This window comes from Akebia trifoliata, chromosome 14, assembly GCF_017979445.1.
Source record: "Akebia trifoliata isolate Shusen 1 chromosome 14, ASM1797944v1, whole genome shotgun sequence".
Classification (NCBI taxonomy): Eukaryota; Viridiplantae; Streptophyta; class Magnoliopsida; order Ranunculales; family Lardizabalaceae; genus Akebia; species Akebia trifoliata.
This window is the reverse complement of record NC_141388.1, coordinates 3913521-3929872: the sequence shown is the minus strand read 5'-3', so window position 1 is coordinate 3929872 and position 16352 is coordinate 3913521. Positions and strand designations below refer to the sequence as shown.

The 16352-nt window shown below is 35.8% G+C and overlaps 3 protein-coding genes across 3 annotated transcripts; 1 reads left to right on the top strand and 2 right to left on the bottom strand.

Moving 5' to 3' along the window:
- Positions 1–1326: 1326 nt before the first annotated feature.
- On the bottom strand, positions 1327–4520 carry LOC147385607 (uncharacterized). Its single transcript, XM_086423584.1, has 3 exons — positions 4381–4520; positions 4101–4247; positions 1327–1926 (listed from the first exon to the last, which is right to left on the bottom strand). The coding sequence occupies exons 1-3, from the start codon at positions 4390–4392 to the stop codon at positions 1447–1449; spliced, it is 639 nt and encodes a 212-aa protein (XP_086279710.1). The 5' UTR covers positions 4393–4520; the 3' UTR covers positions 1327–1446.
- Positions 4521–5476: 956 nt separating this feature from the next.
- On the bottom strand, positions 5477–8955 carry LOC147385606 (peptide transporter family protein). The gene is made up of 5 exons (XM_086423583.1): positions 8265–8955; positions 6934–6991; positions 6320–6437; positions 6097–6214; positions 5477–5697 (listed from the first exon to the last, which is right to left on the bottom strand). Exons 1-5 carry the CDS (start codon positions 8805–8807, stop codon positions 5644–5646), a joined length of 891 nt encoding a protein of 296 aa, XP_086279709.1. The 5' UTR covers positions 8808–8955; the 3' UTR covers positions 5477–5643.
- A 2484-nt stretch (positions 8956–11439) lies between these two features.
- Positions 11440–15943, top strand: LOC147385605 (very-long-chain enoyl-CoA reductase-like). Its single transcript, XM_086424470.1, has 4 exons — positions 11440–11759; positions 12391–12430; positions 14589–15343; positions 15477–15943. Exons 1-4 carry the CDS (start codon positions 11691–11693, stop codon positions 15543–15545), a joined length of 933 nt encoding a protein of 310 aa, XP_086280596.1. The 5' UTR covers positions 11440–11690; the 3' UTR covers positions 15546–15943.
- Positions 15944–16352: the final 409 nt, after the last annotated feature.

The following is a 16352-nucleotide window of genomic DNA, read 5'->3' as shown; positions in this document are numbered from 1 at the left end:
AAAGATTTGCTGTTTTGAATTTTATGTGCTAAGCTGACGAACGAATGGCAATACGCCATGTGTATTGGAGTTCCCGCTTAGAAATTTCTCCCCGAAATTCTCTCTCCACCAACAATCACTGTTTCTCCAATGCACATGGTGGATTGCCATTCGTCCGTTACTTAGAACATAAAATTCAAAACAGCAAATCTCCATTCAATCAGTACCTATGATCGAATATGAAAAGCTCGACAAGTGTTGATTTATTAAGACGACTAGGCAAAGCCGTCACTGACGTGGACTCGTGATTGACTATTTGCTTCTGAGTCTGCCTAGCCTTACTAAGTTAGTAAGGATTTCACCCTCACTAAGGGTCTTTCGGCTCACCTTTTGTCATAAAAAAAAACGATCAGATGCTTCAGAGTTATAGAGGGCAAAATTCTATTAATTTAAAAAAAAATCTAAATAAATTATTTTTCACTGTTGAATTTCAATTTTAATTTTTGAAATTATGTGGAAGTTTCAGTAACTATCCATTTTCAAAACTTTGGATCAAGATTAAAATAATTTAAAAAATTGAATTTTTTTTTTTTTTTTTGGTTCCAAGTTTGTCCACGAAACTTAGAAGGCTGTGGTGTTGGATTGCTGATGTGGTAATCCATTTAAGCAAAACAACCCTTAGTAAGGCTGAAAATCTTACTAAGGTAGTAAGGAAAAAGGTTTCTCTTTGCATTAGGGTGGTCTCACGAACCTACCTTGTCACAACAACACACCTTCCACGTGGAGACAGAACATGAGACTGTAGATTGGCTGGAAGTTGGAACTTTGTTATACAAATTGATCACCATTTGGGATCACACATTGAATTGAATCTCTCAATAGATGATCCACTTTTCTTAAAGACTGCAAGGGTGGAGTCGTAGACAAGTGACATTAAAAGATTAAAAAAAAAAAAGGTGGTCCCACATCAAAGATATCTTTGATCTGAAATCAATCGAATTAGATTCTCTATGATCCAAAAGAATGGAGTTGGTCATACGGTTAAAGATCCTCCACTCCACTTATGCTTATTTTTTACTCCAAATATATTCATTGATACATATTTTGAGTGCAAGAGAGAGAATTTATACTTACTTGCAGATCAAACTGCAGCCTCAATGAGGTTTGGATCAGATTATGGTCGATTTGGTATCAATTCGTTTGTATTTGATCATTACTACCAGATAAGAATCCTTATCAAATCGGGCTCAAATCCGATAGTAAATGAATCGGGTCCTATACTTGAATTTAATAAACAAACCCCTTTCCTTCAATGAAAGAGTTGAAGCTTACTTGATCATAGAGAAAATTTCCATTCAAAAACAATGAAATTGACATTTTATTAGAATCTAGATATTTGATGTTTTGACCACAAAAAAGCAGAAAAAAATAAATAAAGTGCAAGAGCAAGTAAGCAGGTTCACCCCTTCAATTGATCGCTTGTCCACACATACATGAAAACAGTACTGGAACTCCACACCCATTACCATGGTGGTCTAAGCCTCTATTTGGCAGCCTTCCAACATCTGAATCGAACCATGGACTTGACTGAGGAGGGGCGACATGTCCATTAACAAATAGTGAATTAAGTTCAGAAACCAGGTGAGTTTCAATGGATTCATTCGGTTCATAGATTACTGGGCTTTGATTCCTCCGGTATCCATTAGCAGCTCTCCTCTCCACTTCAAGAAAATGACCAAGGGATGGTGTACTGTTCACACTCTCAGAATGTAAACTAGCCTTAGAGCATAAAGAGACTAACCAAGCTCTAGACCCGTAACGCTTCTTACTTCGTAAGGATTCTGCTCTTCTTCCCCTAATCGATCTTCTTGAGAGCTCTAGAATGTTAGAGACGCCAATGAGACTCCCAAGTGTGATGCTCTTGTCTTGGAAGAAAGACCCAGTAGACTACAACCAATCAAACAATGTTGAGCAAGGCAATACACAAATGAAGAATGAAAACAGGAAAAAACACTTGTTGAATTCACAAGCACAGTAGACGTACAAGATCATCTAGAAAAAAACATTACTGGATGATTGAATTTACAAGCACAGTAGACATACAAAATTGATCTTGGATAAAAGTTTCTGAGACATGTTTACGTGGGGTTCATTTATTTAGTGTTGTAAAGAACAAATACAATGATTTATCCTAATTTACTGTGTTAAGTGGGTCTGCCTTGTACTGTTCTCTTTGACATTGAAATTAAACAATAATGATCATAATAACAGAAACATGAACTAGTCAAAGACCGTCATACAACACTATGTGGGAATAGAAAAAGGATTCATTACCTACACAATAGTGATAATTCTATATAATTTATTTCAGTTCAGGCTAGTGCTTGATTCTTTTAATAAGCAAGGTTAATCTTTAGAAAAATACAAGCATCCAAGTGAATTTTACAACTTTCATTTCTAACCATTCTGCCCTTTCATGCACTTTAAATAATGGTGAATTAGACAGGCCCCTCCACGTTTTGATGAATATTTGAGATACCACTGTGTTTACAAATCTGATGGCATACCCCACTTGGCCTCAGTCTACTCAAACAAACTGTACAAAAATGGCTGAAATGCTCGTCTTAAACATGTAGTTAAGAACCCTTGATTTTTCTTCCCAAAACCAGTCATTAAAACCTTTTTGGTAAAAAAAATTTACCTTAGGATTCTATCTACTTCAACCTTCAAACCTCAAGAACAATGTAGGTTTTTTTTGGAGAAATAGAAAAACAAATGGAATTTTGGGTAGAAATATCAAAGGTTTTCTAGAAGGTGATATAGGAAACAAAGGTTGAATAAATTAAAAATGATTTCCCCAAGAGATTGAAGATGACATATTATTGGTAGAAAAAAAGGGTTTTTGGTTAGAGGTTTATGAAGGGGGCCTTTAGGTCCTTTTTGGTTGGTCTGTAAGAGTAGATCAAGGTCAAAATGGGTATGTCATCACTCTGAAAACCTTTTTTTTTTTTGGTAGGGGCATCCCAAATATTCACCAAAACGTGGAGTGGAAGTCTAAGTCACCCTTTAAATAATTACTCAAAACTAACTTTAAAAAATATTATTTACTGGATCATTTTTTCCCTAATTCCCTCCTGACGATTACTTATGACCTTTTCAACATAATCCAATCCATACAAACATGATCCATGCCATATGGTCATTTTAAATCTACCTTATATGAGTTAGGTCTAGGTAATTTTTGAAGGGTAAAGTGGTAAAAAAACTGCCTACTGACAGAAAAATAAAGTTAAAGAACTTGCATGATATATCTTTGTAAAGATTAGAGGGCTGCTATTGGCACCCCAACTTTTATTTATTACACCCAATTAAAAATAAAGAAAATCAGTAAATGATTGAGAATAAGTAAAAGTTGGGTGCCAATAGAAGCTCTCATTTCTTTGCTAGATTTTTGGGTTTAAGATTTTATATGAGCCCATCATAATTGTAAACAACTACTGAAATTGTTTGAATGAGGGGTACAATGCTTTGTAATTTTGTGATAATAATTGGAGCTAAATTTTTGTTATGTTTAAATGGTATGTTTTAATCTATAATTGGGGTGTGATAAATAATTTAAGAAATTGGGGTTGTAATAAGTAAATTTTGGGGGTGGCAATAGCAGCTCTCAAAGATTTTCCTTGCTTATCAAAAGAATAAAAAATATCCTCCAATAAGTTGCGCAAAAAATATTATTTGAAGCAATTTTTTCAAACAAAAATAGCCAAAAAGTTATTTAAAAGAGGGAAAAAATGTAGGCGGCCAAGAGAAACTCTAAACTAGATGCAAAAGGGTCTGAAATCTGAATTATTCATCTGATCATGTTATTATGTATGAAAATTGATAGAAAGTAAAAGCTTTTTGCTAGAAAATTCTTTTTTTTTTTTTTTTACTTTCTAAAGAAGAAAACAAGCAGGAAAAATGAAAAATGCTAATATTTTTAAGATGTCCTTTTGCATCCAGGAATCAAGATCCTTGAACTATACTAATAGAAGAAAAGAAATATAGAAGAGACATCAGTACTCAGTAGTGATAATGTGTCTGCAATTATTATTATTATTTTAATTTAACTTTTAGCTGACCTCTGTATCTAAGTCTGATGAAGAATCTGTTGAACTTGGTGAAGCAGAGAGCAAAGTGTTGAATGAAATCGACCCCGAAAATTCACGATTCCTCATTAACCCAGCTCTCATATTCAATGGTTGCAAACCCAGGGGCCACCCATCTTCCTGTAATTCAAATCATCAACCACATTTCAGGGGAAATCCACAAAAAGACCTTGAGAGAATCATAAAGAAAAAATTGAGAAGAACCCAAATACAGAAATCCAAAAGGGTGGTAGAAGATAAGAGAAATAGATACCTGTACTGCCATATCCCACTGTGTGTGTTTGTCTGAGAGAGAGAGACCAATGGGAGAGAGGTCTTACACTCTTGACATCTTTTCACCCACTCTGAATTATGCCACTCTCTTGTTTTTTTAAGAAATATAATTAGTGTAGAGAAAAGTAAAACTCGAGTCCGAGTTTGTTGGACCGGAGTAGTAGGTGACCCTTTTACAAAATTACCAAAGTACCCCTCGATGGCTGGCCGACAATGAGCGTGAAGGGGCTCATCTATCAAGACTCTCGTAAACCTGCCACGCAAGATATAATGCATCCCATCTCCCATTAACGATTTGATCATGATTATATTATGACGAGTGGTTGAAATATCAAGCATTTGATGATCCAGTCATAGGACCAATCGGTGCCATACACGTGTACTTTGTTCGGAGATCAGAATACGGCCCACATCAACATCTAACTGATCCCAAAGTACTGACCTTAGCAACTGTTTGGAATATATAAACGTTGTTACGCGACACATAAATATGCCTCTCTATGAAAGTTTGGGACACCAAAGGCATATTTCTCAAAGAAAGAGTTTCTTCAGTCCAACTGGGAAAAGTCTCATGATGAGTGGGAAGAGGAGATCCAGTGGTGCATATGAGAGGGTCTACCGTCTTTGACTGCACTTTTTTCTCTTTGGGCCCACATGCGCCTCTGTCATCATCTTGATTCAGTCAAAATAAAAGCTTTCTATACATCTTACCTAAAAATTAATGATAAACATCACAAATAAACAATTAATGATCTGTTGCCACCGACATAGTGCTACTCTCACCATCTACACTATCGGATTGTTGAGGGTAGGAGCAGCATTTACGCTAAATTAGTGACTGCAGTACCAGATAAAGAAACAAAGCAGAAAGCAGAGTAAAAATTAACTGTAGTCTCTCAAGGAAGCCAACTTATTAGTCAAAAAAAATCAAGTCTTTTTCAAAGAAAGAACAGGAACAGTTTTAGATGATACAAGGGAGACCACTTCACTTCACTACTTCATCAAGCACTTAATCATGGAAAAAAAAATTTCCTTTTTTTTTTTTTTAACTTTTACATTTGTTCTGAAATCTTTTTTTTTTCTTTCTTGAATAATGTGGTCTTGTTCGAGATTAAAGAGTGAACCAAAAGCCGACCCAGAGAATTGCTTCGAGTCTTTCGTATCTTTTTTCATTTCAATATGAAAGAGATTGAACCAGAATTGCTTTTGGGGGACTATGTTAAAAATGATGGTTTTCGATGATTTATCGATGAGGATTGGCTGCACCAGGCCGATACTCTCCAATCCCTAGCAGGTCCTGCACACATCCAAAGAGATTTCTTCTTTCAATTGAATATGAAAACTAGCCTTATGCCATAGGAAAGAACAAAATCACTATCCTTCTAATAACTATAGTTAACATGCTAAACTTTAACTTTCCAAGTGAAATGGTGCTTCATAAGGACAATGGCATCAAAGACTTGTGAGGCCAACTGGTGGGTTAGCATGTTGGGCACATTAGTAAAACTAGCAGGTAAGGTGAATTCACACTGTGGGTTACTTACACTAACTGGCAGCTCTCAAGATTATCGAAACAACAGATTCTAAATTTCACTTTCCTATAAAACTAAACCATTGGAGTAAAAAAGAAAGAATCAACTTGAACTGGACAGTGAGACCAACGAGCAAACATATGTGTACTGAATAAATGAACTACCTGGCTTGCTTTATTTTTTGCTCTGGTTTCTGCTGTACTAGGAATGTCATGGTTTGGTTTCAAAAACCGTTTCTCACGCCGTTCACATGAGCCCCATCCATCGGAGAACCTACCACCTCTGGTAAAACAGACAAAAGATTATAATTAGAAAGAGAGCACTAGTACAAAAGCAATATTGCTCAATTATTCATGAAGTTAGTCATCAAAGCCACAGAGGACATACTGCATATAAGCCCGAACCACAAATTCAGCACGCTGGACATTTTTGTTCTCATCGAACTCAATGGACTTATCTTTGATTTCAAATGAGAGATTGAAGAAAAATGATATCTTTCTCCATCCTGAAGAAATAAAGAAATCACTCCATAAAACTTCCATGTCAATGCAATGAGGAAAACACAATGCTAGAATTTTAAATTAGTGGAGGCATTTTCTGGAAGGAAAGAATTGAATGGAGGAACATTATTAATCTAGTCAACTCTAGAGTCCAAATAATTGGTATAAAGGCTTTTAAGATGATGATCATGCAAATTTTTGGAGCTACACCACAGAGTTCTTCTCAAGAGTTGCATGGTTATCTCCACATATGGAAGCTGGGGTAGTGGGCCTGTAAGTCCACCATGGTTATCTTCCCAGGTAGAATGTTTCAACCCAATAGCAGTCCACCATGTGGCACAAAAAGGCATATTTCTTCTATATTTTATATTTATCAATGCAACCAATCCAAAGGGTCAACTATCTGGATTGGCCATGTAAGCCTCAACCTGTAAAGAAACCCGTGTTACAGAGAAGAGCTCCCACAGTGTAGCTCCAGAAAACCATCCTTCCATTTATTACCTGATTTCTTGATAAATGGACTTCCAGAAATCATCGTGTAATCAGTCTTCTCTAGAATCTGTCCATTCAAATGAAAAATACATGGAAACATCATTAATTCTTGGGCAATAAAAAGTGAGTTATCAAATAGGAGATAGTGCCAACAACTGGTTTTTCTTAAACATTGCAGTATGGTAATTAATACATATATAAACCGTGGAGGTTTCTCTTGATATTTATCTCATGGAGATCTGACTACCTCTATGTGCAAGGCTCAAGTAACAGGGCACTTTGTATACATATATTATAGAAAACTCTAAAATTAATTCCAACATGTGGAGCATGATAAGGGTGTAAAACTAGAAGCACACGTACAAAAGGCACCATATATATATATATATATATATAGAGAGAGAGAGAGAGAGAGAGAGTGTGTTGCATACTTGAAATGAAGATTAGAGAGGTTCTTTTAAAAAGTAAAGACTAGAAGGCCATGAAGTAGAAGAAAGTCTGCCTTTTCATTAATAGAAATGCTTAGATTCCATGCTAAACTTATCTAATGCAAATAGAAAATCCTAGTTCAAAACTTTAGCATAAACTAATGGATTATATAAAGCTAAGAAACTCTCCCAGAATTGACTGATTCCCAAAATTTGAAACTTACAACATATACAGAAAATTGACTGAATAAAATATTCAGATACTTGGTTAGAAATCAGTTTTGATTTCTGAGTCGACAAATTTGAGGAATGAAATACTCACCAAATTTCTAAAATGTTGGAAGTTTCCATTTCTACTCGAGTTCTAATGAAACCAAGTCAAATTCAGAGGCAAACCATGAGTTTTTTCTCAATTGAAAGGAAGCAATCATTTTTTTTTTAAATGACACTAACCACAAATTTACACATAAACATGAGATAGAACGCAATATTGTAGCTAACTGGTCACTATCACACCACCTTACCCTATTAGGTACATTTCAAAAAGAACGCCACAGATCGCTCACCAAACTCATCTTAATTAAATCGGTCAACCTCTCTAGAAACAACAGTTTAACAAGTTCGTTCACTTGAATATTAAAGTAACAAGGGTTTCTTCAAGCTGAAAATTTTTATGGAACTTAATTACATCTGTCAATTAGACATAACTTCCTGACGGAGAAGATGTTAACTTCATTACAATTCAATCAAAAGGAATTACGACCTAAAACAAGAAAATGTAAGTAATGCATTGGAAAATAATTGAAATAGGAAGTTTTTTTAATATAATTGAATCTTAACGCAGATCTTTGATTACTTAATCGACTGAAACAAAACATAGGGTAATAAACTAAGAGAGCAAGAAGGAATTACAGCCATGGCAGCATTCTGGTACTCCTTAAACAGCGAAACGGAAGGAAACCCACCAGCTAAGCTATGATTCATATTCTCCTTAACTTCATTTTGACGAAAATTAATTGGAGAATTTTCTGAAACAGGGCTAATCTCCTGCACCAAAAACCTCCCAGAATCTGGTGACGAATAGGATGGAGTCTTGGGGGTCCGTTGCAATGGCCTCACAACGACCATTCGATTGTCTTCACCGAAACCTGGACCACTAGATCTTGCAATTTTCTGAGGGCGGGGTTGAATCCATGGTTCCTGTAACACCTCACCATCGGATGGGACCCTAACGGACTCTTCTACCGTGTAACGGTTTCGAGGGTTTCTTAAGAACTTTGGTGACTGAAATGGATTCGAAATCGGACTGTGAGGTAGGAGGTTTGTGTGCTTCAATGCGAGAGGTTTTCGAGATTTAGAGGAGGAATGCGAGGCTGCGGCGGAATCGATCACGGCCCAAAGCTCAGCGTCGTCGAGATCCTTATCATCTACAGATATGTGGATCGAGGACGCCATTAATGTTTGGCTAGGGTTTAGTACTTTTGAAAGAGAAACTATAGAAGTTCTAGGGTTTTATCAGAACCTTTGTTGCAGAGAAGGAGGAACAAGTGAGGCATGGGGTTCTGCTCTGGTGTGATTATAGAGCGGGAGCTGTTTTTCGAATTCGAATTGGGGGAGACTATAACTAAAATGCCAAAAGGAACCCACGAAAAGTTTGTTATTACGGTTGTGTCCGAGTAGCTTTCTTTGGGAAAATTACGGGTATGTTTAATTGCACATGAAAAATAAGGTAGAAAATTAATTTTTATGGAAAATGACATTTTCAAGTGTTTGATTGCACATGGAAATGAAAATTCATTTTCCACCTCAACCAAAAAGTTCACCAAAACATGAATTTCACTTTCCCACCCATAACCTATGTTTTGATGGACTTTTTTGTTGAGGTGGAAATTTGGTTGAGAAAGTGAAATCCACCCAAATTTTCCATCCCCAATTCTTCCATACTCATATCTTCTTATTTCCTACTTCCGCCACCACTATCACAATAACCTCGTCGTCGTCACCATCTTCGTCACCGTCATCATCACTATCATCGTTGTCGTTATCATCATCACCATCTCCGGTCACTCTCTCTCTCTTTCTCTCTCTCTCTCCATCCTTCATCTCCTCTGCTGCCACCACCACCATGCTCTCCCTTCATCTTCCTCACTTACCTTCGTCGTCACCGCCACCACGACATCCTCCCCCCTTTCTCTTCCTCCTCATATTCTTCTTTCTCTCCTATCATCTTTTTTCTCCTCCTCATCTTCTTCTTCTTCTTTTTTTTCCCCATATAAATTTTTCATGATTTTATCAAAGTATAATCAAACAATAGAATTTGATTTTTCAACCCCACCACTATTTTTCTATGGAAAATCACTTTCTATGCAATCAAACATATCCTGGCGGAGGGACTTTTAAACTTTTTTTTTGAAAGAGTTGTATTGGGGTGACACAAGATTTACTGTGAATCTCACAAGTCTAACATGGACATGCATATATGATCGTAGATGATTTTTACTCTTATCGCGAGGAAATACATCTATGATTATGTGCACAACCCATGTCAAACTTGTGAGAATCGCAATAAATATTTTTTGTCATTTCAGCATTTTCCTTTTTTTTAAATAGTCCCAAAGTTTTGGGCATCTCTTAGTCCATTTAAGTAAACATTTCTTTTCTTAACACTACCGAGACTTCTTCTCCCACATTTCTCACAATTGAATCTCCTAATCATTTGAACTCATCCCAACAAAATTTAATTTTTGGCATCTCAATCGAGTTTCGAAGACTCCATTAAGTTAGAAAGGATTTAAAAAGGAAGAAGACATCATTTTCAATGATTTTTTCAAATATTTTGAAAATATATGTATAAAAATTAGGATATTTTTTTCACTTAGTTTTTAGATAAAAATCGATCAAGAATGATTCTTTTGGTTTGAAACCATTTAAACAAGTCGTTATCTCAAGTTTTTAATTGATTTTTTTCATGGAATTTTAGTCAGAAAAAAATAAAAAATGAGTGGATTTTACTAGTGTCGAGTTCAACATTTTATTTATTATAGAGTTTGACCATAAATAAAAACTGATGAACTTGAAAATAAAAAGTGGGGAGTTCAACAATAAATAAAAATTGGTGAACTCGACAATAAATAGTGGTGAGTTTGACAATAAAATTATGAATTTGACAATAAATGAAAAATTGTAAGTTGGCTAATAATGAGGGACCATTAAGAAATAAAAAGTTTACCAAATGTCTTATCAAACTATTATTCAAAACTTAGTGATTATTTAAAAATAAATCCCTCAATTAGGTCCTTTAAATATATTTTTTTTTAATTATGCTGAAGTAACCTCGAGATTGTACCTCACATCTCACTTTCTTGATGTGGAATTATAAATCCTCCTCATAGTATGCCACATGAACTTTCTTCCTTGCCCAAAACGTTTGTCCTCTAAATTTATGCTAAGTTGATCTTGAAAGTTCTCGAGAGTAAAATATCACCAATTGGAGATTTAGAAGAGTTTAGTTAGAACTAGCCTGATATTTGAGAGGGGAAACACTTTCCTTCATAACTTAGTAACATTTCGAAAATTATTAAGAGTCATTGAGCATAAATGAATTATCAAATTAACACTCCAACATCGTAGCCTTTCATATTTCATAGCAAAACTCAGATCTATGAAAAAAATAAAAAAATAAAAAATTGTTTTGAACTTGATCCAAAGATTTTAATATGGATGACTAATAAACTCTCTCACCAAACTCCCAAGTTTAAAATTAAAGTTTAATTAGATTATTTTTAAAAGTTCATAGAATTGTCCTCTACAAACCCCGTGACATCCTATCATGTTTTTTGAATTTATTCGTAGTAAGATTTGAAATCTTATTCAGTAGTGAGGCTAGACTTCCTCATACTTGAGAGTGCTTGATTCAGTCAAATCGGATCGATCGCCTCAAACTGCTCTTGACCGTTACTGAACGGATCCCAAAATCCGGTTCTCAAATCCATGGACCCACAGCTAAGGTTCGAATTTAGTACCAAAGCTATAAGAAGCTCAGGTCGTGTACGTCAGCTCGCCTACCCCAACTACAAAGCCATTAACAAGACAGATAGGGAGAGACAGAGAGAGAGAAAGTCCCAACACCCAACTCCCAACTTCCGGCTCATAAATCTCCCACACCTCCAATCAAACTCTCACCCATATAGAAATGTCAGACCAACAACAAAGTTGAATCTGCAGATTGGGAAATGGGTTCTGCAGGAATCTTAAGTTTTTCTCCTATTTTGTTTCTCTGATTTGATTCAAAACTTCTTCTTTTCTTCCCTTCTTCGTTCCCTTTGTGTCTCTCTGAAGATGAAGGTGTCTGTTATTTCTCGAAGTGGTAGAGATATCGTTAAGGGTGAGGTTGAGCTCAATGATTCTGTAAGTTAAATTTACTGGATTTTGTTTATAATGGGTTCCTTTATCTTTCTTCAATTTGATTTCTTATTTTTCCTTCATTTGGGTTTTCTTTGAGAAGGTTGATTTCCTTGTTTGGTGTTGAATTTCTTATGGGTTTTCTGGCTTCTTCATTGGTTCTGAAATTCTTAGATATTTAGATTAAAATTATCGTTTTCGGAATTAATTGCCACAGGTTACCGTTTTGATAAATAGTCGAAATGTGGTGCATGTTTTGGTAAATTTGCCTAAATCTAAATAAAACATTTTCTTATTTTTTGATTAAAATTACTAAAAAATCCTCTCTTCTTTCATATTTCTAGTTAGTGTTGGGAAGATTAAAAAGAAGAGAAAGATTTAATTGGATTTTAATTTATTTCTAAGGTTAAAATGGTAAATACATATGTAAAACAAAAAAGGGTATTTTCGGTATAAAAAAATTACATTTTACTGTTTTGGTAAAAAATATTAATTCCAAAAACGGTAAAATTACCGTTTTCGGAATTAATTGCTACAGTTTACCGTTTTGGTAATTAATTTCGAAAACTGTACCATTTTGGTAAATTATTCTAGATTTAATGTGACTGAAAATGTTTTGTTTTTTGGTGCTCTGCAGGCTACTGTGAGTGATCTGCAAGAGGTTATTCATCGTCGAAGTAAGTAGTCAACTGGAATTTTTTTTTATAGTTGTCAATGAAGCTTAATTTGTGGGTTTCTAAAAATAATCATGTAAAGAGAATTTCTCCATGCTTAATTTTATGATTTAAAAATAAAATAAAAATCTGGTATTGTTTTGAATCTATAGTTTCTATTGCTGACATGATTGCTTATCTAGAGTTAGACCGTTGGTTGTTAGCATTATGAAGAAGGATTATAATCACAGAGGGCTTGAAGAGTTGGAGTCGTCAAATTTTAATCTGCCTGAGGGTTTCATGTTAGGTTTGAGAACAACTATTCGTCTATATTGAGTTTAGACCCACGTCGGACACTTTTTGCCTTGTCTCTCTTCTTATAAGTTCCTAGGCCTCTCCACTCATTGCCAATTGGTTTTGAGTTGGACCCCCAAATTTATCATGGTATCAGAGTGGGGCCTTTCTGTCCTTCACATTACCCAGTTCATATCTCCACGTGCTTTGGCCCAGTCTGGCCCACACTGCAGGTATGTTAAGCTTAGTCCCACGTTGGACACTTATTGCCTTGTCCCTCTCCGTATAAGTTCCTGGGCCTCTCCACTCATTACCAATTGATTTTGAGTTGGACCCCCAAACTTATCAGTCTAGTTTCGTCTTGCATCGATTCTTCAAAGAACAGGATATTGGAGAAACCCCCTTTCATTTTATACGGTTTTAGTTGCCAGATTTAACTGGCAGCGCCATCATTGTTCTGTAGCATAAAAAATGCATTTCTTTACCTCCCCTTAGGTTCTATAAGCATGATTATACACATAGATGCCAATCTAGATGGTTAACAAATTAGGCATCAACAATCCTAATGTATGTAGGTGCAAAACTACCTCTTGTAGAGCAGAATTAGAGAGGATCTTCTTGTCCTGACTTGATTGTTCATCTTCGTCTTGCCATTGGTGTCACATTATGTAATATGTGTAGAGTCAATAATGCTTCTTTAATTCTATCTTGGTGTTAGCATTAACTTATGGATCAAGAGACGTGTTACACTGGATTTTCATTTGGATATGTTCACATCTAAGTTGTCAGCTACATATGGCATTGTCATACCAGCATGACACTCATTGCCATTCTCGTCTTGATTGCATGAATTTTGATAGGGATAACATTCAGACAGTGGTTTGGGTGTTATGAGAATTTTCAGTGACATAAACATGCATGGATTGTATGAGGTTGGAAAATTCTAATTTCAGAATTTATTTGATCCACTATACTCTTTTCAGTTATCCTGCTCCTTGCAGGCTTCACATTTTCAGAATTTTTTGTTTGACGATCTGCATGACCTCTTTCTAGTATTATTCATGTACAACTGTGCCATTGACAAGGGTGTGTTTTTCTTCGATACTGCTTTTTGTGCTTCAGTCTTTATGCTAATGAAACCTGCCTTGATGCCAACTCATGTAATGTGCCTTTTGTTCTACTTCCCTACAAATGTAACCACCCACATCGGTTGGGAAAAAAATATCAGAACCTTCATAAGTACTGAATATTGGACTTGAGGAACCCAGGGATAGGATTAATGCATTGATATAGTATTCAACGCAGAACTCAACACTCTATATATGGTAATAGGTCTGTAATGGGATACATAATTTGTCTTTATCTAGTCACTGCGACATAGCTTATATAAATTAACGATGGATCTTTCTTAGGGGAGTGATATGGCCAGTCCTTATTTTGGAAAAAAATTTGAGAAAGGATGCCGGCCAAAAGATAACTAGCACTCACAGCACTTCTCTTATTATACATAAAACCATTTGGAGGAGTGATTGCAGTCCTTATTTTGATAAAAATGAGTGCAAGGGTTGCCCTTTTATACATAAATCCCCCTGGTTGAGGAAGGCTAGAATTTAAATTCGGAAAATGGAGGGAAAAAAATAGACCACAACTGAATACATGGATTACCAGGAATGTCCACATCAAAAAGAACCATTGCAACTAACCAAAACTAGTTTTGGTATTTTGTACTTAATTCTTTCAATTACATTGCAACTTGTTCAATATTAGCAAATCATGTAAGCTTGTTTTTTTGATTATTCATTTCTCACTTTTTCTACTTATGAATAAGTTTTATTTTCCGATAAGACTTGGATATGGATTCTTTATTCTACTGCCTTACCTTCAACAGCAAAAAAGTACTATCCATCTAGGCAACGCCTCACTCTTCCCATCCAACAAGGATCCAAGGTGAAACCGGTCGTTCTCAACCCCGAGAGAAATATCCAAGATTATTGTGATGGAAAAACTGACAACTTGACCGTGGTGTTCAAGGATCTCGGTCCGCAGGTTTTCTACCGTACCCTTTTCTTCTGGGAGTACGTGGGCCCTCTGATCATCTACCCCATCTTTTATTACTTCCCTGTGTACCATTACTTTGGCTACAAAGGAGAGCGCGCAAAACACCCTGTTCAGACCTATGCCATGTACTACTGGTGCTTCCACTACTTCAAACGTATAATGGAAACATTCTTTGTGCATAGATTCAGCCATGCAACCTCACCCGTCACCAATGTTTTCCGCAACTGTGCTTACTACTGGACCTTTGGCTCATACATTGCCTACTACGTGAACCATCCACTCTATACCCCTGTGAACGAACTCCAGATGAAGATTGGGTTTGGGTTTGGGTTGATCTGTCAAATTGCAAACTTCTATTGCCATCTTTTGCTGAGGAATCTTCGGAGCTCTGATGAAAAGGGAGGGTACCAAATCCCACATGGGTTTTTGTTCAATATAGTGACCTGTGCAAATTACACCACAGAGATCTATCAGTGGGTGGGCTTCAATATCGCAACACAAACAATCGCAGGTTATGTATTTCTGGTGGTAGCTGCTTTTATTATGACTAATTGGGCCCTTACGAAGCACCTGCGTTTGAAGAAGGTACATACCATCCTGTGCACATTTTGTACATCACATTTTACTTAACAAAAGCTTCAGCTAGAAGATTGTGAACAGACACCATTTTTAAATATCCTCCACTTTTATTTTCTAATTTTTACTCTTCGGGCTGCAGTTATTTGATGGGAAAGAGGGACGGCCAAAGTACCCACGGAGATGGGTGATACTTCCTCCATTCCTCTGAGAAGTCATGGACGAGCCTGCCTTTGAATCGGTATACATCCTGATAAGTTCCAAATCCTGCAGTATGATTTCAACTTTCGCAAAGCAAATTAGCTCTGTTAGTTTATTCACATGGACTCTTGTTTCCCATCCAAAATTAAACGATTAATATTCCATTATTAGAGTACTAAAAAATTTAAAGCTTCCTTGGATCATCGGGGTACTGCAGTACCGTTTCTTCATTATCTTCGACAATTTATGCGTTTTATGGATATTTTAAGTTTGGGTTGTGTTCTTCTTTTAGGCAATGTAAGCTGTGCTTAATCTTTGGCCACATGGTTTAGAACCATAGGTCCACCAAGCAGACTTACTGGCTTGACCAAGTGAAAATGGAATTATTGAAACCTACAATGCTGAAATTTTACATATAAATCCTATATTAAATATTTTTGTTTAAATATAAAAGTATTATTTATAATTATATAACAAAATTTAATTATCTTTAATGCATTATATAGTTGTTTTACCTTGGTACTTTATATAATTTTTTAAAAGTCTGATTTTCATGTACATGATTATGCATTTATCTTGGAATTTATTTTCCCTGCCAAATAGATTTTCTACCCTGGATTGGAAAATGTTTTTCCAACTCAACTACCAGGAAAAAGTTTTGCCCACCTATTATTGTTATTCTTTCACAATCCCCCACCCCAAATGCAAAAGCCAACTCTCTTTTTGACATTTTCTTAGGTACAATCAAACAGTGGAGTTTAATGAACTACTTGGAAGAAATTGTATTGAAAAATTAAAAGAATTTTCGTACTTGGAA